We start from the raw sequence: 24,471 nt of genomic DNA on the forward strand, positions 1-24,471 counted from the left end.
GCCCGGAACCTAGCTGGAGATAGGCACCAGCAACCCTCCCAACCATTAGGGACAAGGGTGAACAGAAAATGGATGGATGGATGGAAATTTGCAGCTACCCTATGAATCCTAAATGTTGACTATTACAAAGAAGTCACTATCAGCTTTATTGCTGGACGTTTCTATACTTGTACTCAGTATTCTCAAGACTATGCTGTGGGGAGGAGACGCATGGTCAGAGGCCAGTTCTCTGTCCCCTGTTCTTTGAAGCCCATAAATAAATGCCTCCCTCCATAATGATACAAATACTTCCTGGCACACATCACACAGCTAGCAAAGAGAGGGAGTGTACAGGTGTGAAAAGCAATCTGTAGGGACAGATAGTAAGAGGGTCAGAGTGGAGCAGGGTCCATTGGAGTCAGTGGAAAAGGGATCAGCTAGCTCTTCGTTCAGAGAGTCTTCTGAGCGACTTCTGATCACTTCACTTTGAGAAATGTTCCTTGATTTCAAAACTTGTCACTGCAGAGAAAAGAATAAATATATTTATTCACTTGATGTGTGATGACATGATGTGGATTTAACCTAATGAAAATTAAATGCAATTGAATGTGCCAACATTATCATTTAAAAAATTGATGAGTAAATATAGAGTACGATGGAATTTTTTGACCCTGTCAGCTAAACAGACAGACAACAAAGAAGTCTTGTGCAACCTCTGGGTGGGATGTATCTGCGATTTGAAACGTCTTTGCCACGTTTCTGTATTTCAAAGACGGACCCAGATCTGTAGGTCTTCTTCTCTCTGCCTGTAGCACTCAGCATTTTAAATGTTACCAAAGCAATATAATAAACTCTAAGTCAGAAGTTACATAAGACAAAATGTTTTATGTAACTTCAATATTTATCCTAAATATTAATAGACTTCTACACTTTTGTTCACACATATGACCTATTTTGAAAAAAAGTATAGTTTGAGGCAGAGTCTGGTTGGAGGGGTCACCCTTCTACCCATCAGGCCATGACAATTGACCCATTTGTCCTCCAGTCTTCAGCTGTGGTTCTATTTGTGTAAACATGAAAGGTTTTGGTCAGCATGGAGATATCTAGTTACATAACAGGCAAGCTGTCTAGCTTAAAGTTGCATATCTAGTTAAGCCTTAACCAGTTGTTTTGCAAATCCATGCCTGATCAAATCTAAGGTCGTCTATGAATTTGTTAACCCATGTCTGATGGCTAATGTCTGATTACAAATTTATGACATATTAAAAGTAATTCTGCTCGGTTTTAGATACCTCAAATTTTGTATAATATTTGATTAAAGAGAAAGGAATAATTTTACAATTTATATTTCATAAATTTAAAAGTAACTGCAGACATTTTGCCAACTTCACTAAGCCTATACAGAGACAAAATGGATAGATCTTTTTTGCTGGTTCTCGCTCTTCTGCATTCATAACCTGAAAAGTTATGTTTCAAGGTAACTAGATCCTTTTCTATTAAATCAGAACCAATGGAGAACAATCACCTATAAATACAAAAAATCTGTTATTGTACGTTTGGGGTTAGGTTATGTGATAAAATATGTACTGCTCAATTATTAGTCAAATATTCTTATTAAAACCAAATATTTCTAATAAAACTAAGCTATTCTTCATTGATCTCATGGCTATATTGGCAGATCAAGGAAGTAGGGATTTGTCCTGTAAGCAGTGGGTTGCTTTTTCAAAGTTCAATTCCATCTGTGTAAGTCACTTTGCCGCTGTGTCCTTGAGCAAAACAAGTCACCTGCTTTGCCTGCTGTTAGTGGTCAGATGGCCTTCTCACTTCTGTTTGTAGCTTCCCATCATCAGTGTGTGAATGACTGATTGTAGTGAAAAGTTCTTGGAGTCCTCTGACATGATAAAATGTTAATCAAGTAGAGACCATTTACCATTTTACTAAATAATTTGTGCATAGATTTTCAATTGTTGTAACATAGATATTCAAGTGAGTGTAGCATGGAGTGAAGCTTGTGATTCCAAAGCTTCTGTGTTGGGGCAGAGCTAACCCTGGCACTCAAACTGGTGCTGCCCAGCAACATCTTAAAGTTCCACACATTTAGTTCTGCTCCAGTTCCCTGTATGTCTTGGGTGGAGGGGTTGTTAAACCAGACAGCTTTCTAACATGGTGAAGCAGTGTAAGTGTGTGTGAACATGGATAATGTATGAACATTTACAGCAATCTGTTAGAGACTGTTCAGTTCAAGGGAGGTTGTTTAGTTGCACCACCATCAAAACATCCATCTCTTTGCTATAGCTAATAGACGAGAAGACAATATTGTAAAATGAAACCAAGTTTCCAGGAGTTTTTTTGTAGCAACATTTTGTACTTTTAGTCGAAAACAGAATTGGTTCTAAGCATATACTGACCTACATGAGGGACTTTATTGGATAACCTTAGAATGTTTTCCCTGAGTACAAAATATGCAACTTTAAGCTAGACTACTTGCCTGTTATGTAACAAAAGCGGATCCCTGAAGGAAACACCACTATGTAAGGAAGGATCGTATCAGAATCATTTTCTTGCTTCCTCTGAACATCTCATTCCTAGTTAGCTGAAATACTAACAGAGATTTCTCAGAAATAGAATACAAACCAAATCCTGCATACAAACTTACTGTTGAAGTAATCATACCAAAACCACACTACTCCAGGTCCAGGTATGTTTCAGATCTGCTATGTTAAAGCAAACATCAAGAACTTAAGTTTCTTTCACAAAATAGCTGGGATTCAGAGAACCTTTTTAGCTTCTTTCCAATCGCAATCTCAATGGATAAACAATACAATTCTTTACGTCTTGAAGCACTTTACACCAATATGTGGAGGTCGAAGTCGACCCACCTCTGTTGTGCCTCAGATCTACTTCAGAAAATTGTCACAGAGCTGTAACACCTGTGAGATGACAGGTCAAAATGGGGCTTTTCCATGGAACGCTTTTGCATAGACAGCGCAAGGGGATTGCTGCAATCTGCTGCTGGTATATCTTTGAGTGAGACACAACTTTGGCCTTAATTGACAAATAGTGTCAGATATTGAAATTGAAATTCCATTAAAATGTCAACTTTATATTAAAGTGTCATTATTTACAAAATAATGCAAAGTTGGCTATTTTAATGCAACTTTACATTAAAAGTGTCATTATTTACTGAATGACACTTAATGACAACAGTCATAGACATTCATAAAGACTCCTTCATGTTCATGACAGGTGTTATGTCATGTTAATGACAATGTCATGTCAGTCTGCACACCCCGTCAAATAAAGTGTCATCAGTAGTTTAAAAAGTTTCTATCTAAGGAAAGTCTGTAGATTGCATTGAGTCATTGGCTTGCATCATTCACTCCTCCTGGACAAGCATCTATCGACAATAAATTGCGTTGTGCCATTAACTTTACAGCAATCCCTGATACTTAGCAGTGGAGAGGAAAAACTCCCCTTTAACAGGAAGAGCCCTCCGGCAGACCCAGAACCTGGTTCAGTACAAGTGGCCATCTGCCACAACCGACTGGAGGCTTGAGAAGACAGAGCAGACACAGAACTAAATGTAGTTTAATGATGCTGGCTTGATTTGTGAAAGTTTAGTGTCTGCAAGATGTAAGCGGCTTGACTGATAATTTCTGAACATTCGCTGACGTCTCAGAGCAGTACTTTACTTTGGGACTATGTAAAGCAAGTGTTCTGTGAAAGAGGCTTTGCTTGTTGTCAGAGTTGAATAAAATCCCTTTTTCAAATTTTTTCTTCTGCTTTATGACAAATAAGCAGCTGGATTACAGACAGTCTGAAGATTTGAATTTGCCTTGAGATCACACAAGTTTTTATTTTGTCCATCTATGTTACCCAACTAATCTATGAAAAGCTGAATGAACTCACTTGGTAACATGCTCATGATCGGGGCGTGCTGTGGTGGCGGAGGGGGTTAGCATGCCCCACGTTTGGAGGCCTTAGTCCTCGACGCGGACGTCTCGGGTTCGACTCCCGGTCCCGACGACCTTTGCCGCATGTCTTCCCCCCTCTCCTCACCCTCCTTCCTGTCTGCCTACTGTCGAAAAAATACGAGCCACTAGCGCCACAAAAAAAAAAAAAAAAAAAAACATGCTCATGATGACAGGAGGTCCAACAGTTTTCCTGAAGCCGAGTGTCAACAAAATCTTCATGTTTTTACGTGGGTGATGGTAGTGAAATTAATATGTTGCCCTTTTCTAACGTCAAAATCTTCTTTCTAGCTTTGTGTTTGGTAAGTAGATAAATACAGAGAAACAAAACACTTTGTTCCAAAAAAACAATGAAGTACTCTGATTTTTCCAGAGCAGAGTGACTTTTCAGACATCTAAATGCTGTACAACGCTGTTATGTTGTATGAAGAATTACCTGTGTTACATTACATTGATGTCTGATTGACGAGATACTTGCATGGAATCATCTTCATATTTATATAAAAAGTACAATCTATTTATTCATCTGAATAATAGTTTCTGCTTTTCCACAGTGACATTCAGAAACTGCGATGAGGGAAATGTCCAACTGAAGGCTGCAGATACCTCTGCCTTCACTGTGAGTCAGGAAGGTGTAGTCTACACCCTACAACCACTGAGCCTGGGAATGGAGGAAAAGGCTCAGGTCATGATCTATGCTCAAGACCTTCAGTCCAACAGAATTTGGCACACCAGAGTTCATCTTGAGATCAATACTGCACCAGAACAGGTACCACAACAACACACACTTCCCAAGGGTTTTATGTAATTCACCACTATGACATCACTATTTACAAGCCACCAATACTGATACTGTAGTATCCAAAAAACCCAACATAGGTTTTGGCATCAACATCGGATTCCTAGCCTCCTGCTCTAAATGCATCATTGAGACCGGGTATTTTCAATGAAACTCACCTTCAAATCAACTTTTTTTGTTGATGAACTGTCTAGATAGTTCTAGACTATCTAGACAGATAGATCTAGATAGTCTAGTTATCTGAGGTTCCACAAAGATGCAACCTCGGATAACCATCTGAGGTTCCACCTTTGTGTTTCTATTTGAATTTGTACATTTTTGTGCAGTTTGCTTAGTTTGGCATTATTTTACCTAAAACTCTCTTCTTACTGCCCTCTTTCCATTGAACAATCCTCACATGATGCAGTTGAATTTTAAAATTTATTGTAGCAGTACAGTTTGATACAATTTCACCCCCTCAATCTCCTATCTCCTGAAAACAGGAACAAGAGGCAAAAGGTACACACAGGATCACCAAAAGTGAAATTTCAGCTGCAACATTTCGATGTTGAAATAATAGACATCAAATTATATCACCAGTTCAAATTAGTTCATGTGACAGGTTCAGCAGGCTGATGGTGGTGGTGTGATTTGTGCGGGATATTTTCCCAGCCCACTGAACAATGTTTAAACACTACCCTAGGATTGTTGTCAGACACTGTGGTAAATCTACAGAATTAAGGCAGCTCTGAGGGAAAAATGTGTCCAGCCTGGTACCAACAAGGTGTTCCTAACTTGGCAGTACAGGTGTTTGCTGAGGAATGCAGGCTGCTCAGGCTTGTAACTGCTGTACAGCAGAGCCAAACACCGGGGGCATGCAACCAAACACAGCAGATGTCTTCCACACAGCTCCCCTTTACTCTAAAATTAGGTGCAAACTATTCAGACTGATGATTTCCAAGTATAGGACACGGAACATTAAAAAACAGGTTTAAAGGATTCAAACCCAGGATTTTTTGCACAGTTGAAGAATAACTCCAGCACTGTCTGTCCACTAACAATGTGTTGTGTTGTGTGAATGTGTTGCACACATACTTCACACAGAGTGTTGAATTCCTTGAATGTGATTAGATTCTGGGGGGTAGGGAGGCCTGAAAGTTTTTTATGCACTCCCACTCAAACGGCTCTCAGATTGATGCTCTACTTTGGACTAGAATAGCAGCAGGTCCCAAAGTTTCCTTCCAGTAGCCCTCATGCAGAACTGGAGGTGGGAACTACTTGTTCTAAAGGTTTTGATAATATTCAGCTTTTACAGTTGAATTTAAACCAAGGAGTCACAGCAGAGTCTGATTTACTGTCAAACAGTAAAAATCTTATTCAGTTTTTATTTTTTTATTCAGTTTATGTAAGCAATTACTTCCAACTGTACAGGAGTATTGCATCTCTGCGAACCTATATAAGCTTCTAAAAATTAAATCAGATTAATATTTTCTTTATTGTTTTGAGCTTTTGGTTTCTTTACTAGGTTTGTGTTTTTATAAACACCTCGGGTACTGGTTTTGTTTGCTGATGTATAAAAGTCATTTGATCCTCTAATGTTACATGTTGTCTTATTAAATTTGGTTAAATGCCACCAGAGCCAGGCCTTCTGCAGCTTTGTGCCTCTCAGAAGCAGGACGGTGTTTTTATTCATTAATGATTTTAAGCCTCTTTCACTTCATCCTTTTTAATCAAACTCCTGCCATGTGATTGGACTTCAGTGCTTCCTGCACGTACTTATCTAATTAAATCTTTGAAAGACACAACTAGCTTTTCGCCTACGTGCTTTGTAAATGTCACTAAATATGCAGAGAGTAATGAAGCAGTTTAATATGTGTGATTAATATATTTTAGGAAGAATGCAGGAAGACTCGAACATGCCACTGGAACATGAATAAAATTTTGTTCTTATAATTGGTGTATTGAACCATTTTATAAAATCATCCAGATTAGTGATATTATGTAGTGAACTAGGCATTTAACATCAAATTCAAGGTGTCACTAATATATTTTATAAGTTTTTGTGAAATTTTAAAGTCCTTGTCTGGTTAGCAAACACCAACAAGCTGTCAGGGTCTGTTCTTACCTCAGTCACCGTGTGAGAATGTCATCATGTGAAACAAGTGCATCTTCCATCTATATGCGTTGACATCCACAACCACACATCAAATCAGATCTTTTCCAGCCCAGCAGGCATCTGTGACTGGCCAAGTGTTAACTGCTGAGAGAAAGCCAGTCAAGCTGCCATCTGTTAGTTTGTTTCATGTACACCAGTGATAATAAGACCCTCTGTTTGCATTCAGACAAGGCAGCAATTGACTGTTCCTCTAAACACAGCCCAGAGACAACTGGCTACCATAAGGTTTTAAACAGCACTTGTATCGCTTGTGTCAGTTGGTGAGACTCAGCACAGAGGAAGAAGATGTCAGCAGATATCTGGATCATGTTTCAGACTTCATCAGACGCAGCTGTGAGGAGCAGGAACTGAAATTAATAACCATTTGCCAAATGATGTGTATAAAAGGCGCTGACACTTCTGTATTTTATTTTGTAATGTTGGTTTAGAGAGTATCCTAGGAAGTGACGTAAGTCGGAGTTTAGTGCTGCGCTCTGCTCATAGGAGCAATTTAATATACTTCCGGGTCAGTTTGCTGCGTTCTCAGCATGTGAGACCGCATTCATGGTGTAGTCTTGAGAAGTGATGCTCCGAGTGTTACGTTGATGATGGAAAGTAAGTTACCGCATTTAGCGTGCTGTTTGTTTACTCTAGATTCAGTTTGTTATATGTGTAAACTACGAACAGGTATGCGATGTTGTGGGGCGTTCTGAGCGTTGGGAACTCAGTTGAGCCTGCTCAGCATTCATAGGTTTACCTTAAATCTTATTATTTGTAATTGCATTTCGGCCAGCAACTGTTATTGCTTTCAATTGAGTTATTGCGGCAGATATAGTAATTAAAGGCATGCGCTGCCAGCTGCCGCCGTTATGTAGGGATTTTATCTGGCCACATGATGGCGCCAAAGTGCCTCTTATGTTAAATCGAGCCAAAGGGCTGTCTGTGTTCGTGTCTTTTTTCACCGAAGTTGCGCCTAATGATGTAACCTTTACGTGAATTGAGTTATTTGTGTATGTTGTGGATTTACATGCAAATGTGGATGGTTGAGTTTATTTCTTATTAGATATTTTGTTTGAGTTTGTATTAGTTGAACCTCTATTCCTGTAATATATTAGCCTAATGGCAATTTATTTGTTATTACAGACTGCTGGCAATACTGAGCATCACGACGAATAAACCAGTTCGCATCTATGTCAAGTTTGATCTCATGTCCTCCTTCCTGTATCCTGACTGATACACCATCCTGTTTGCTGCAAATAACCTAAGAACCTTACCTAATTAACACTGGTCCTTTGAGCCGGAGAGGAGCTATCAGGATGGAGCCAGACAGAGCGTCATTCCCTGATGTGAGACCTAAACGGCAGTCACGCCGACCAAGCCGATTTGATGACTTTGAAGTTGAGTACACACATCATTCCATTAGAGAAATGCCACATTGGGAAATCCCACCGCCTATCCCAAGACATGTGGAACACCAACCTCCGTATAGCACTGCACCACCTCGCTACGGTGATAGTGATGTAACCTGCTCTCCTACTTCTCCTCAGCTGGAGAGAAGTGAACAAGGGAGGAACTTTAGGGATCTCACACCTGAAGTTTTCCCCTACAACCTGCTGGAGTCGCCCATCCAACCCTCTCATACAGGATTCAGAGCTTTGCAGGTGGAAAGAGAGAAGGAAGTTCTACAGGAGGGCCTGAGAGAACTTAATGAAGCAAGGAGTGATATCAAAGCACTGATTGAAGCTGCTCACTCACTGAGAAAGGATATGGCTCAGCTGACTGCCTCAAAATATCCCATTTATCAGCTCCCTATGAGCAGCTCAGAAAGGGTGTACACCACTAACACAAGGCTGATTAAAGATGAAGATGAGGAGGAGTGGCCTGATCCACCTCCGTGGCCTGAACCGGGAGAGGAGCTGCACACAGGATTCTCCAAACTAAAGGTTGAAGAACAGTATTCAGATTATGGCTTACAGTACTACCCCCCGCCTAATACAGCATCTTTGCCCCTTAAATCCTTTCTGCCGACACGCATCCCTCAGGAGCACAGAGGAAACGTGTTCCACGCTTCTTCGCAACATGTTGAGCCATCCTCAAAGTGGGCATCAACAAATGCAGGCCTGCTGCAACCAAACCCTGTTCAGGTTGAACCCCCTACTTCAGTCACGGGGGCAGCGTGTGAGATGTCGAATTGACATAATTCAGCCCCACCTCTTTCATCTGAGGCGGTATGTAGGGGGCCCAAACCAACAATCCTGAAGTTCATTCATTCAGATCCTACTGAGTTTGCCAGGCTCCGAATGGCCCTGGAGAACCTACTCCCTCGTAACGCAACCGAGCTCTTTAAGTATCAAATACTTGTGGACCATCTTAAGTTTGATGAACTCGACTAATAGCTGATGCTTACCTGAATTCACCAAAGCCTTATACTGATACCATGGCTGCCCTCCATGATAAATTTGGACAACCTCATCAGCTTGCTTTAAGGAAAATTGCAAGTGTCCTAGATGGCCCAGAAATAAGGAGAGGTGATATAGTAGCTTTCCAAAGGTTCTCTCTCCAGGTGCAGTCACTAGTTGGTCTGTTGCAAACACTAGGACTTGAGGGAGAAGTGGAACTGAATTGTGGCTCTCACGTTGCCCGTCTGATAAGCAAGCTCCCTCCAGAGCAAATAGCTGACTTTCGTCGACATCAGTTCAAACAGCCTGGCACCACCTACACCCTTCATGACTTATCTGAATGGCTTCGCCAGGAGACATGGTGTTAAGGGTTCGATAGCCAAGCTAGTGGGAAGGGTAGCAGAGAACGGACCTGCAGAAAGGCGGATGCCCATCCCTTCAAACAGACTGTAACAGTCCTACATAATGTGAAAGGACCCTCAGAACACACTTCCCTGTTACCAAAGGAGAGTCGAGTTAGAGGGAAGAATAAGAGCAAAGCCTATTGTGCTTACTGCGAGAGCACAGAACATTATTTCAGTCAATGTGATGGTGTGGCTAAGCTCTCCAAAGAAGAAATAAAGAATTGGATTCAAGTCAGCAAACGATGCTGGCGTTGTGCCCGAAATCATCTAGCAGCTCAATGCACACTGAAGAAACCCTGCAGTCTTTGCCAAGGAAAACGCCTGCTGGCTCTTCATGAGGTAAATGTCAGAACTGAAAGATACGACATGGGTGTCTCTGCAATGGAAGAAAGTTGCCTTACCAATTCAGCGTCAGGTTCCCTCTACTTAGATCGACATGGGGTCGGCCATCGTGTTCTGCTCAAGATTGTACCTGTGGTTCTAAGTTATGGGCAACACACTCTAGATACCTTTGCAATCCTGGATGATGGTTCCGAGCGAACCATGTTGCTCCCGGCTGCTGCAAAAATCCTTGGTCTGGTGGGCATCCCCGAGGATATTCCTTTACGATATTCAGATGTTACATGGACGTAACGTATCTTTCAGTGTCTCTGCAGTTACCAATCCTGGGTTGCAACACAAGATTGAGGGAGCATTTACAGCTGACAGCCTGAACTTAGCTCATCATACATATCCTGTTGATCAGCTGCGGAGGAAGTATAAACACCTGCAAGGGATCCCAGTGCCGGCATTGAAGCGAGTCGAACCACTGCTCCTTATTGGTTCAGACCAGCCGCACCTGATAACCCCCATAGAACCGGTTCGGCTTGGCCCACCTGGCAGTCCAGCAGCTGTCCATACTTGGCTGGGGTGGACCCTTCAGGGACCAAGTCTTTTGATGGGGCGGCCAACCCAGCCTGCCCTAAGCTTATACACGTCCTCCCAATCGGATGAGTTATTTAAGCATGTAGAGCGGCTCTGGCAGATGGATGCAGTGCCTTATACATCTGAAAAGGAAGTGACCCGGTCAAAGCAGGATCTTCAAGCTGTGGCTCTACTCGAAGCTAAAACGATTCGCATAATGGTGGATGGCGTGCTGAGGTATGCCACACCTCTCCTCCATCATGCACAGATGCCACAACTGAATGCACCAAAGGAATCTGTCATGGCCATGCTTCGAAGCACAGAGAAACGCCTACTAAAGGATTCCCACCAGGCTGATGCTTACAGAGCAGAAATACAGAAGCTGATTCATTCTGGGGCTGTAAAAGAAGTAACACAAAACACCTCATCAAAGGGGAGCTGGTACATTCCCCATCATCTCGTCAGTCATAATGGGAAGAATCGCCTGGTTTTCAACTGCTCTCATAAATACCTTGGACAGTCCCCGAATCAGTTTCTACTGCCTGGTCCCACACTTGGAGCCCCTTTACTGGGAGTCCTAATTAGGTTCCATGAATATCCCATTGCTGTGAGTGGCGATATCAAGGGGATGTTCCATCAAGTACTTCTCCTCCAGGAGGATCGCCCCCTGTTGAAGTTCCTTTGGCTGGATTTTTTTTTTTTGTAATTCAAATTTTTTTTTGATTTTCTGAAAATTATCTCACATAAAACACAAATACAGAACAAAATAAACAAAAAAGGCTGGTGCACCACCCCCCGCCCCTCAATACCCAGGGTACAGTCATATATTATATGTATATTACAGTGTTAATTCAAAAACATTCAGTAGTTGAGAGAAAGGTAATTGTCTGGGAAAATCAGACTTCATCCAGATACATTACTCGAAGCCATAGTTCTTTTCAATGAGTCCCAAAAGCTATCCCATTCCATGTCCCTGTTCCCATCCATGTTGTTGAGCATGACTTCATAAGAAGCTATATCCGTCATTGATTTAATCCACTCATTTAGCTCGGGACACTTTGTGGTCTTCCAATGTCTTAAGATGATCCTGCAGGCTGTCACCAGACCGACCATCACAACTGCAAAAGCTCCTTTTGGGGTGTTTGGCATTTGAGATCGGTCTCCCAGTAAACACAGTTCTGGAGTCTGAGAGATCTCTGAGCCAAGCCATGCACTCAGAGCCTCCAAGATTTTAATCCAAAATGGTGAAACCAGAGAGCAGTCCGAAAAACAATGCAAATATGTGCCCACTTCTTTCTTACATTTCCAACACCTATTGTTTGACATTATTTTCATTCTATGTAACCTCGTAGGTGTATGATAATATCTATGTAGCACCTTATACTGTATAAATTTGCTTCTGGCCTCTTTCACATATTTACCACTCTCTGACATTACCCTCAACCATCCTTCTTTTGTATACTCTTTTCTCAAATCTTTTCCTTTGGCGGGATTTGAAGGTGGATGAACCTCCTAAAATCTTTGAGTGGCAGGTCCTGCCCTTTGGGACAACCTCAAGCCCCTGCTGTGCAACATTCGCTCTACAGCGTCATGTGACAGAACACACCCAGCCCGATGACTACCTAAGATTCTCCATTGAGAAGTGTTTCTACGTAGACAACTGTCTACAAAGTGTTAGTTCACCTGAAGAAGCCAAAATCCTTGTAGACCGACTGAGAGAACTGCTAAAATCAGCCGGCTTTGAGTTACGTCAGTGGGCTTGCAACGACCCCAGTGTTGTGAGTCATTTGCCCCCTGAAGCGAGATCTCAAAGCCTGGATCTGTGGTTAGCAGAAGACAAATCCAACTCTTCAGAGACGACACTTGGGCTCAGTTGGGACTGGAATGCAGACTCTTTGGGCTATAAGCACAGACCTGTGACCTATGACATGCCAACTCTTCGAAACATCTATAGAGTTCTAGCGACACAGTATGACCTTTTAGGCTATCTGTTACCTTTCACTACTCGGGCCAAGCTCCTCCTTAGGCAGTTGTGGGATAAGAAGCATGGTTGGGATGACTCAAACCTTCCACCCACACTCCTTCAAGCTTGGAATGACTGGGAGGCAGAGCTTAAGTTTCTACCTCAGCTTACCTTCCCACGCGCTTATGCTCCTACCCAAACCAACTTAGAAGAGGACATCCGTGAAGTGCACATCTTCGCAGATGCATCTGAGAAAGCCTATGGAGCTGTAGCTTATATGAGGACTGAAGAGTGCGGTGGTCAGGTTCATCTCACCTTCATCCTAGCTCGTTCCCGTGTAGCTCCAAAACGGACCCTCTCTATCCCTCGCCTAGAGCTCTGTGGAGCCTTGGTGGCAGCACAGTTGGGCAGTATCCTGAGGAAAGAACTCACCTCGACTATCAGAAGGATAATTCTGTGGTCAGACTCGACAACTGTCCTCAACTGGTTGAGCTCGCAGTCCTGTCGCTATAAAATCTTTGTAGGAGCCAGGATAGCTGAGATACAGGAGTTGACAGAAAACTGTACCTGGCGCTATGTAGACTCCGAAAGTAATCCAGCGGATGACCTGACAAGGGGAAAGGCTCTGGCAGAACTCAAAGTGCCAAACAGGTGGTCAGATGGACCCCCCTTTCTGCTCCACAGTCCCGACACATGGCCAGAAAAGCCTAACTCTGAGCCCTTTAATGAGGAATCAGAGCTCTGAAAGGCTGTCTTCTGTGGAACAGTAACCACCTCCGCACCTATCTGTTGGGATGAAATGGAGTACAAGACATAGCAGGAGCTCCTGGATGCTTCTGTTAAGGAACTTCAAGGACAAACGCTCTCAACTTCACCTCGTGCTGAGGAATATCAGGGTGCAGAACAGGCTCTCCTTAGGCGAGGTCAACAGGAGTCATTTCCAGAGGAATGTCGTTTACTTGCCGAAGCAAAATCTGTTTCATCCAGAAGTCGCTTACTCACCTTGGCACCTGAACTGGATACCTCAGCAGGCCTTATCAGAGTAGGAGGTTGATTACGATGTCTAGGAGGTCTTGACGGATCGACACTGCATCCTATCGTCCTGGATCCTACTCACCCCTTCACACGTCTTCTCATCCAGAAATACGACATTGATCTCCATCATCCAGGCCCTGAACGGGTTTTTGCAGAGTTACGGAGATCTTACTGGATACTGCGTGGAAGAGAAGCAATACGCAAATACCAGTGCACCTGTCCTGAGTGCCAGCGTTGGAGGGCGCAACCCTCAATTCCGAGGATGGCTGACCTTCCTGCCACTCGGCTTAGGTTGTACAAGCCCGCCTTTTACTCCACTGGTGTTGACTGCTTTGGGCCCATGATTGTGAAAATAGGAAGACGGCAGGAGAAACGCTGGGGTATCATTTTCAAGTGTCTGACAACGAGGGCAGTACACTTGGATCTCCTAAGTAGCCTGGATGCAGATGCTTTCCTTATGGCCCTGAGACGATTTATCGCCCGAAGGGGAAAGCCTGCAGAGCTATGGTCTGATTGTGGGACCAATTTTAAGGGAGGAGATCGGGAACTCAGAGAAGCCTTTGCCAACATGTCAGAGACGCTGCAGGGGCAGCTAGCCTCCCAGAAGATTAAGTTTCAGTTTAATCCCCCAGCAGCTCCACATTTTGGCGGAGTGTGGGAGCGAGAGGTTCGTTCAGTGAAGGCAGCTCTCCGAAGCTGTGTGGGTTCCCAACCTCTACAGGAGGAGGTACTTCTTACAGTTCTTCTGGAGGTGGAATCAATACTGAACTCAAAGCCTTTGGGATATGTATCAACTGACGTGGCGGACGTGGACCCTGTGACTCCAAATAGTCTCCTCATGGGCGGCCTGATGGATCCCTACCCCAGGTGGTCTACCCAGAGATAGAAAACCTCAGTCGAAGACGTTGGCGGCACTCACAGATTCTTGCTGATCACTTCTGGGCAAGATTCACCAGAGAATACCTTCCTGGCTTACAGACAAGACACAAATGGCAATCAAACCCTCCGGAACTTCTGCAGAAAGCAATCGTTATGATTGTGGATCCCCAGCTGCCCCGCGCCTTATGGCCGATAGGTCATGTGATCAAGATTCACCGCAGTGATGATGGACTTATCAGATCAGCGGATGTGAAAGTTAGTGAACATGTCTACACTAGACCAGTTGCTCGGTTGGTTGTTTTACCAGCTGTGCCAGCTGAAGGAAAGGACACTGAGGAGAACAGCCAGAAGCCCCCCAAGACTTGATAAAGCCTTTTATGTTTAGCAAATGTGTAACCACATTTGGGGGCTGTATAAAAGGCGCTGACATTTCTGTATTTTATTTTGTAATGTTGGTTTAGAGAGTATCCTAGGAAGTGACGTAAGTCAGAGTTTAGTGCTGCGCTCTGCTCATGGGAGCAATTTAATATACTTCCGGGTCAGTTTGCTGCGTTCTCAGCATGTGAGACCGCATTCATGTTGTAGTCTTGAGAAGTGATGCTCCGAGTGTTAAGTTGATGACGGAAAGTAAGTTACCGCATTTAGCGTGCTGTTTGTTTACTCTAGATTCAGTTTGTTATATGTGTAAACTACGGGAGAACAGTTATGCGATGTTGTGGGGCATTCTGAGCGTTGGGAACTCAGTTGAGCCTGCTCAGCATTCATAGGTTTACCTTAAATCTTATTATTTGTAATTGCATTTCGGCCAGCAACTGTTATTGCTTTCAATTGAGTTATTGCTGCAGATATAGTAATTAAAGGCATGCCCTGCCAGCTGCCGCCGTTGTGTAGGGATTTTATCTGGCCACATGATGGCGCCAAAGTGCCTCTTATGTTAAATCGAGCCAAAGGGCTGTCTGTGTTCGTGTCTTTTTTCACCGAAGTTGCGCCTAATGATGTAACCTTTACGTGAATTGAGTTATTTGTGTATGTTGTGGATTTCCATGCAAATGTGGATGGTTGAGTTTATTTCTTATTAGATATTTTGTTTGAGTTTGTATTAGTTGGACCTCTATTCCTGTAATATATTAGCCTAATGGCAATTTATTTGTTATTACAGACTGCTGGCAATACTGAGCATCACGACAAATAAACCAGTTCGCATCTAAGTCAAGTTTGATCTCATGTCCTCCTTCCACCATCCTGTTTGCTGCAAATAACCTAAGAACCTAACCTAATTAACATGATGATTGTCAGCTCCAAAGCTTACAGGCAGAAAAATAAGGTTGGCTTCAGCCTTCAGGGCAATCACTCCACCTGTTATACTTGAGATTCAACACAACATGACTCAGAGGTGAAGAATTTACCAAATTCTTTGAGAGAGTGGATATTTTTATTAAATGATCAACCTCTCCGAGCAACCTATGGGAAACAGCAAACGTTGCAATGCACAGTAAAATAATTCATTATATAAGGAGAAAACCCCAAAAGCAACTGAACTCAAAATGGAATAGCCAATAAACACTTTAGAAACTGCTTACGTTACATCTCAAAACGAAACTTCCTAAGCGAAATAAGAAAACTAAAGCTACAATTAAATTAAATAGAATACTGGAAGCGAGAATAAAATGCAGAGATATTTTAAGAATATAAAAACGCTACAATTTTTTAAATCTCTGATAGCTCCGGTGAATCAAATATGTATAAAAAATTTACCAAAGGTTGAAGCTCTAGAAGGTTTGGAACTCCCAAACGTTGGTAACTACTACCTGACACATAGATTACAGTATATATTAAAATGCATTGTGAGAAATCCATCAAGCAGCCTGTAGATAGACACTGAGCAAACACTAATGTAAGAAAATCTGGTGCCCATCTCCAGTTGTCAGTGGGTGAAAGGTGGAATTTAACCTGAATAGGTCACCAGTCCATCACAGAGACAGGACAAACAACCATGTATGCACTCACACCTAAGGAGAATTAAGAGAGACTAATTAACCTAACAGTCATGTTTTTGGACTGTGGGAGGAAGCTGGAGTACCAGGAAAGAACCCACGCATGCACAGGGAAAACATGCAAACTCCATGCAGAAAGACCCTGGGCCGATACTCGAACTCAGGACCTTCTTGCTGCAAGTCAACAGTGCTACCTTGAAAACGAAAATCTATCTCTGATATTTAGTTCAGCCCAGAAATGAAACAACATACCGGTACTCTGATGGCACTAAGGGTGGTGCTGTCCCAGGTGCTGAAAAATAAAATCCTATCTTCAAAGTATCCAAGATTGCTGTTTATTAGTCATTTTAAATTAGATGACAGAGTTGGCGGAGCTGTTGACAGAGGGATTTTCCTTGTTTTCATGATGATAGCTGCTTGAGGTTAGTAAACTCATGTCAGTGGGAGGTCTTTAGGTGTAAACGAAGGCAGACACCCAGACTTTTGTAGATCTGTCTGTCAGGCCAGCAGGCTTCAGGGCATTTGAGTGACAGCAGACCTGTGTTTATGGCAGACAGAACATCAGATCACACAGGTAGCCTGCTAGAGCCATATTTGGAGGCAGCAACTAATGGATCAGCACATTGCTTACATCTGATTGGAAACCATTTTAATGATAGTATTTAAGGCAGCAGAGTTGCTGTTTTTGGGTACCTCATAACACCTTATTCCTGTTGCACCACAAACTAAAGTGGTATCACTGTTTTGGGGCTGCTTTCAGCATCTCAGTGCGAACAGTGAATTTGTACTTTTTCTCCTTCAGCACAAACTCAGCAGGACAGGGAATAGGCCAACAGTAAATACCACTTTATTATAAAGTGATGCTTTATTGTCATAGCCCATTTCAATGTAACAATGTAATGTTACTCTTACAAAAAAAACCCAATATGTTTCTATCTTTCTATGTTTCTATCTCCTTCTATGTTTGTATCTCCTTAACTAGATTTAACTGAGTCAACATATTTTGATCTGTAAGTTCAGGTCTCATTATAGTCGCAGGCTGTTAATAGAGAGCTGCTAGCTGCAAGTGGCACATGATCATTTGCTCATTTATTAAGACTGTAATAAGATCAGTTAACCAGGCCTTGGAAATGAGGTCAAAAATCAGCATGTTTTTCTGAGTCTGCACTTGGTGTTTATGTGCACACTCGTGATGCTAAGAGTGTACTCTTCCTGCTGACTGTCTGCAGGTAAAGCCTGGTGATACAGCACTGACTCAGCCAGTTCCAGAGGTCCTGTTTCCATGGCATAGCGTGGTTGTTGGTGGCGATGGCACCATGAGGCGGGTAAAGAGGGACTGGGTCATTCCACCTATCAACGTTCCTGAGAACTCAAGAGGGCAATTCCCAGAGGATCTAGTCAGGGTAAGACACACACTCACACCACGCCCACACACATGTATGAAACACACACCAAGACATATAACATTTACACAAAAAATAAGGACTTTTTTGTTAAATGGATTTTTCTATGTTGTAACAATGCCTCTTGGGAATAAATCATGTACTGTCTAACAGCCTGTTTATTTTCACCTAAGTGGTGCCACAATTCTGCGACAGACTGACGACCTGTCCAGGGTGTACACTGCCTCTCGCCCGGAAAGTTAGCTGGAGATGGGCATCAACACCCCTGCTGACCCCACTAGGGACAAGGGTGTTAGAAAATGGATGGATGGATGGATGGATAGTGCCACATTCTGAAAGAAAATACATTTACAGGATGAGCAGCAAAACTTTGTGTGGCTGTGCCTGGTTCTTCCTCACACTACTCAGACCTCTGTCTGTTACACTGCCAGTATGACTTGTTTCTTTAACTTTCAATCATTTAGTATAATAGTCCACACCAAAAATGGCTAACAGCTGTTAACATAGCTATTTGATTGCCTTGAAAAATTGTTACAATTTGAAATTTTCTCATTTTCTACTGTTTATATGTGAGCACCAGTAACTTCAATACAAAATACTTTAAACAAAGCAAGGAACATTAAGATTGTGATGAAGTATAAGCATAAATATAAATATAGGGAAAAAAAATAGTTTTGGGTTTTTTCTCAGTAAAGCTTACAGCAGCTTTTTGTGTCTTTTTGACCTTTGCGTTGTCATCTGCTTTGCCAGCCACCAGGTCAAAAATCTGTTCATGGACTGTCAGCAGCTAAACAAAGGGAAGAAAAAGTCCTTTTAAATTAAAGTTTTTAGTATTGAGGTGATTAATAATTGCCTGGAGAAAGATGACTAGAGCAACGGTATGAAAGCAAAATTCATGCCAGTACTATCAGTCCTCACCCTAACAAATATTCACACATTTCTGAATTCTCTATTGTTAAGAAAAAATGAAAGTGGATTTGCCCCCATTCCATATATACAAATAACTTTATTCTGCAAAGTCAAAAATTAACTTTAGTTCTGTGTCCCATACATCTAAATTGGTAGATTTACAATATGGTAAAAAATACTCACCTTGTGGAAAAACTCCATGAAATTTAAAAAAAAGGTTTTAACACTGAGATGAAACAATAATTGGAAAGAGGACAAACTGAACTTCAATGAAACATAAAATGTAGGAGACACACAGATTGCTATATGTAGTAGTTTAAAAGGGATATGAATATGATATGAAAGAAAAAGAAAAACTCACTAAACAAATAACATTAGTGGAATTTTGCAAAAATACAAATCAAAAACTCCAAAAAGGGACCCAGATGGGGTAAATGACAATAAATTATGAGCAGGAGATGAGTGTGATTCTTTCGTCATTAGTTCTTGTCCCACACTGAAGCTAATGCTGCTACTGATGAGGCTAACCAATCAGCTGCCAGATGCTGCATCACCACTGGCTGTAGGGCAGCTGGACCTGCTCACCAACCACCAGTTGCTCATTGTTCAGTGTTTCATACAAGGATGGAAGAACCACTGAGCTTCAGCTACTTTTTTTTCAGCCACTGTTTGGCAGTTTCTGGATTTTAGTACTTGATACACACCAGCGCATCAGGAAATCAATCTGCTATTGATCAAGATGGATTTGAGGGGCTGCCCACTTGATTCTGCCTCAGACCTTAGGATCTAAGATACCTTTTGAAAACTAACTTATTTATATCAATGAACAACTTTTAAAGCGGCATGGATGGTTTTGTTTTGGCTTAAGAAACTATATTTTAGACCGTAAAGCCTTTAAAACCTCAGCTGGTCTTATTTTTGCTCCCTTTCCTGTTTCCTGTTCTGTAGATTCGTTCAGATCGGGATAAGAACCGGATGCTGCGCTACAGTGTGACAGGTCCTGGTGCTGACCAACCTCCAACTGGCATCTTCATCATCAACCCAATCTCAGGCCAGCTGTCCGTCACCAAACCTCTGGACAGAGAACACATCCCTAACTTCCATGTAAGTCTCATTGCATGAGAGCAAAGCTTACTTAAAATAATCATTTACAACATCCCTATACTTGTTGTTTCATACTATCAGTAGGTGGCACAGTGGACACATATAGCAGCAGAAGAATAGTGTTAAGAGGAATTCTGGGTTTCCCCCAGAAAACTTGCTAAGTCCGGTAGTCGAGGCGCCGAGGCGGTCCACCATGTTTTTGTATTAAAACATAAGTTTACAGGAAATGTAAAAATATTAAATTTTTACTTAAGGGAAAACATCGCCAGTGAAATGCTATCTAAACCCACAGCTAGTCTTAAAAACAAAATACAATTAAAATGAATATCAATTATTTGCACTTCTGTTTAATCCAAATTAAGTCAGTGGCTCCATCAGGCCCCCAGGGCTTCAGACTAAGGTCAACGGATCTGCCAGGGGACACCGCCAGATCAGTTGCAGAAAACGGAGTAGTGACTATAACCAAGACCAACAGTGATCTCTTTGTGTTCAGGGAGGTAGTAGTGGTGGTTGACCCCCGACTGCACCGGCTCCGTACTGAACGAGGTGTGCGAATGGCAGCTGAAATAGAGGAACAATGCCGCATCAGCCATCCACCTCAAGAAACCAAGAAATACCCCTTGATAATCCACCAGAGCGAATCCTCCAACACCACCCAGACCGGTAAAGCCAAGGTTGTGGAGCCCATCAAAATAAAGTTGAGGGCATCGCCGACCGGGCCAGAGTCCCAAGCAGCAAAATATGTCAAAGAGTTCACAGTTGAACAAAGCGACAACGAACAGAGAAAATCCAACTCGGACAAGCTAAAGAAGAAACAACAGGCAGACAAAAAAGGCGAGCCGATGAGGCTAACCAAGATTCAGCCGCTGAACGCCCCCCGGGGAGAAACTCTTCGACTGCCGCAGTACGACGACATCAGCGACTCAGAGGAAGGAGAAGAGCAATCAGAAGACGAACGCCCTGCGAAGGAGGAAGAAGAGAGTGACCATGGGAGCGCCTTCTCTGACCCGAAGCAGCCTCCAGCAGAGTACAAACCACTCCGAGCTGGACAACGACGGGGAACCAAGAAAGAAGTGGAGACCTTTGACATCGAAAGACCCTCCGAAAGAATGGCAAAAGACGTGACCTGGGGTCCGGTTCAAGCTAAAGACGGACGGCGTGTGTATGTACCAGAAGTCGGCCAGACGGAGTACCAGATTCCAGAAGAATGGGTCAGCCGACTAGAAGACCGGGTCACCCTCGGGGTCGAGGCAACCATCGGTGAGTGGGCTAACATCCTGATGATGCCTTCCTGCGCTACACTGATGGCATATCAGCCCCTGACCTCCAACTTCAGATCAACCTATATTGGGATTATGCACGATGTGATGCTGCGACGACTGAAGAAGGCCGCTTTTAAGTACTCTCAGGAGACTCAGCAGAAGCTAGACGAGGTATCTGCGGACGAAGAAGAGCCACAAAAAACACCGCCAGAGATAGGACGAAGGAGTACTGCGACGCCCCAAGACGTGTCAGCTCCGCCAACTGCCTCTGGCGTCAGCCAGGATGCTTACGCCAAGCTCAAGAACCTTAGGCTCGTAATTAGGAGCAAAGGCGCGGATGAAAACAATGAGGAATATTTGAAGGATGTCTGGCCAACAGTGTTGTCCACCACTGACCACGAAGGGGCCAAGAAGCTATGGCTGACTAGTGTGACAACAGACCCGATGATTGGATCGGAATCTGCGCAGAGTAACTATGAACGGTTGGTGTTAGAAGACATGGATGATGAAGACTCCCAAGTCAAGAGGGCCAGAGGACGGCTCAACAAGGGAAGTCAGTTGGAACCCCTCTGGCACACACTTAAGCAAACCGTTTCCCCAGCGAGATATGTGAAAGTGCTACGTGAAGTGACAAAAGGACGAAGGGGTGAGATGGCGTTTGTGAAGATGCCAGTAAACAGCACCACTGTGGCCCAAATGGATGTAGCAGTAAAAGGATTTGACCTGGAACAGCAATACTACGAAGACAGAAAAAAGAAGGAAAAAGACCCTGGGTTTGGACAGCAGCTAATCAACAGCACCTGGAAGAGTTGAGAAAGGCGATTCAAGCGGCTGTAAGACTAGAACCAAGGAGCTTGTCGGAAAGACTGGTAGCAGAGATCAGCTGCGAAAATGACGACGCCATGATCAAAGTGAGCAATGAAAACGGAGGCCTAGTTACCCTGTGGAGTTACACCCTGACCTCTGTCGAAAAGAAATATCCGCAGGAGGAAAAAGAGCTAGCGGTGCTCGCTCGGTACTGGAGTGTGCTGAATGACTTGGCACAGGGGCAACAGGTCAAAGTCGTCACGCAAAGCCAAGTCCACAAGTACCTAAGGAAAGGGACTGTCGAAAGCACCAAAGCGACAAATACACGGTGGGGAAGATGTGAAGATATCCTGCTGGACCCAGAGCTTGAAATTGGGCCCGTGCAACCCACCAACAAGAAACGACTGCAAGAAACACCTGAGAAAACAGGACACCTGGAGTGGACACTCTACATAGATGGATCAAGAAAACGGTCCAACCAGATGGCGTACTGGGGGTTCATCCTGAAACAGGACAGAAAAGAAAGGTGCCGACAAAAGGGAAAGGCCCCCGGCAGTGCCCAAGCCGGAGAGGTAACGGCAGTACTGGAAGGACTACTAGAGCTAGTGAAAAGAAAAATCAAGAGTGCCAGGTTAGTAACGGATAGTTACTACTGTGCTCAAGCCCTTAAAGAAGACTTGACAATTTGGGAAGAAAATGGCTTTGAGACAGCTAAGAGCAAGCAAGTGGCACACAGAGACTTATGGAAAAAGATTGCTGAGCTAAAGCTGCAGCTGGAACTAGAAGTCGAGCATCAACGAGCACACACGCATGAGGGAGCTCATTGGCGTGGAAATGATGAAGTGGACTGTTATGTCCAACAAAGAAAGATTGTCTTTGTCGGTACCGAGAAGTGGGACAGTACTCCCAGAGGACGGGAGGTCCCAAAAGAGTACGTGGATGAGGTTGTACGGAGGGTGCATGAGGCCCTTGGACATGCAGGCGTGCGACCTACCCGTAAGAGGCTGACTATTGCGTAATAACAAACATGGCGTCCCTGAGTGGGCATGTGCATATTCAAATACTGAATGATTTTCTGAAATGTATTTTTGTATCTTCCTCTGTAATGGTTACAAAAATATGATGATTATGGTTGATAATTAATAAAGGATTATAGAAATGTGTTGATTTAAAAACATACTCAAAGTTATAGTGGATGTAAATGACAAGATGATTATGTTAATAATTTATAATGAATTACAGAAATGTGATGATTTAAAAAGATGCAGTTAAAGTGATGGGTGAGGTCCTGTTCTCAGGTTGTGTTGCAATAGGCAAGCTGAGCAGAGCGGGGGAGCAGGGGAGGTTCAAGGAAATAAGATTACGAAAGATCACCAGAAAGATAACCAGATGGCCAGCAGAAAAGAGGAAGGTCATATAATGTTTAACGCTGCAAGTTACACAAGAGCTGACGATTGGGGAAGGTTGGGACTTTCTATTGTCTCATCGAACGTTCAAGAAGTCAAGTACACCATCTCCCCATACCATGGGTCGAGATAGTATAAAAGACGGCAGAAAGAGGAACAAACTGTTCTTAGTCTGCGGCGCAGAAGACGAGTCAACAAGAGGACGCAGATACAAGATCAGCAGAGGACCGCACCCTGGAGCCACGGGGAAGTTGAGACTTCGCGCCGCCAAGAAGGGACAAGATCCTTCAGCCCCCAGCCCTGGCTCCTGATTCTACCGTCGACTCTGCCTCAACCCAACGATCTCAAATCCACTGCAACAGACTCGGAGAAAAGACAAAGGTCCCGGAGGGATAACGAATTGGGCGTTTGAAGGATAATGACCAGTTCTGCTTTACTTCTATTCTAAAGAGGATTTTACCACACAAGGACAAGGCTTCTAACCAAGGAATTGAAGATTTCTGTTGCTGAGATCAACTGCCATCTGGGTATGAGTTGAACTGCTCCCCAAAAGCCTCACTCAGTTAATTAGTGACACAGGTCAGAGAGAGAAGTTAGGATAGGGTGGTCGATTTATGTTGATTTCTATCATTCTACTGTAGTATTGTAATCACTGATAATTAATCTGTATGTCACTCGTCCCTGCTAAAGCTTGCTTAATAAACATACTTTTTAAAATTCTGTAGAAGTTGGTGGACATTGAAATTAATTGAGTCATTGATTATTTTAGTTTTTCTAATTAAAGTAAAATTAGTGTACATGATTCTAGTAATGTGGTGGCTTCAGACTTTTCTTTAGTGAGTATAAAAATAACGACCCTGGGACTTAAATCTAAGTCACTAAATCTAATCTAGCCGTTACCAAGCGCACGTTATTTTAGAGAGAGGGCTACCGTTAACAGAAGTGGTTATTGGAGCTATCAGCTGTGACGGCTACTCAGCTGATTGTTTCTAAACTGTAGAGGGTTGTAACTTCTGGATCGGAGGTAGTTATAGCTAGACGAGCCTCTCTCGCCACCAGTTTAAAAAGATTATCTCTCATAGGCCTCATTTAGGGTAAGACCCAGGTCTTAAGAGATATT

General features: G+C 43.1%; 1 protein-coding gene across 1 annotated transcript in view; it reads left to right on the top strand.

Moving 5' to 3' along the window:
- LOC114150707 (cadherin-2-like) overlaps positions 1 to 24,471 on the top strand; it is a 112,124-nt gene that overhangs the window by 26,091 nt on the left and 61,562 nt on the right. The window contains exons 3-5 of the mRNA XM_028027327.1: positions 4,505 to 4,719; positions 17,690 to 17,863; positions 19,721 to 19,876. Coding sequence (XP_027883128.1) covers positions 4,505 to 4,719; positions 17,690 to 17,863; positions 19,721 to 19,876 — 545 coding nt within the window. The remainder of the gene's footprint in view (positions 1 to 4,504; positions 4,720 to 17,689; positions 17,864 to 19,720; positions 19,877 to 24,471) is intronic.

This window comes from Xiphophorus couchianus, chromosome 9 (assembly GCF_001444195.1).
Source record: "Xiphophorus couchianus chromosome 9, X_couchianus-1.0, whole genome shotgun sequence".
NCBI lineage: Eukaryota > Metazoa > Chordata > Actinopteri > Cyprinodontiformes > Poeciliidae > Xiphophorus > Xiphophorus couchianus.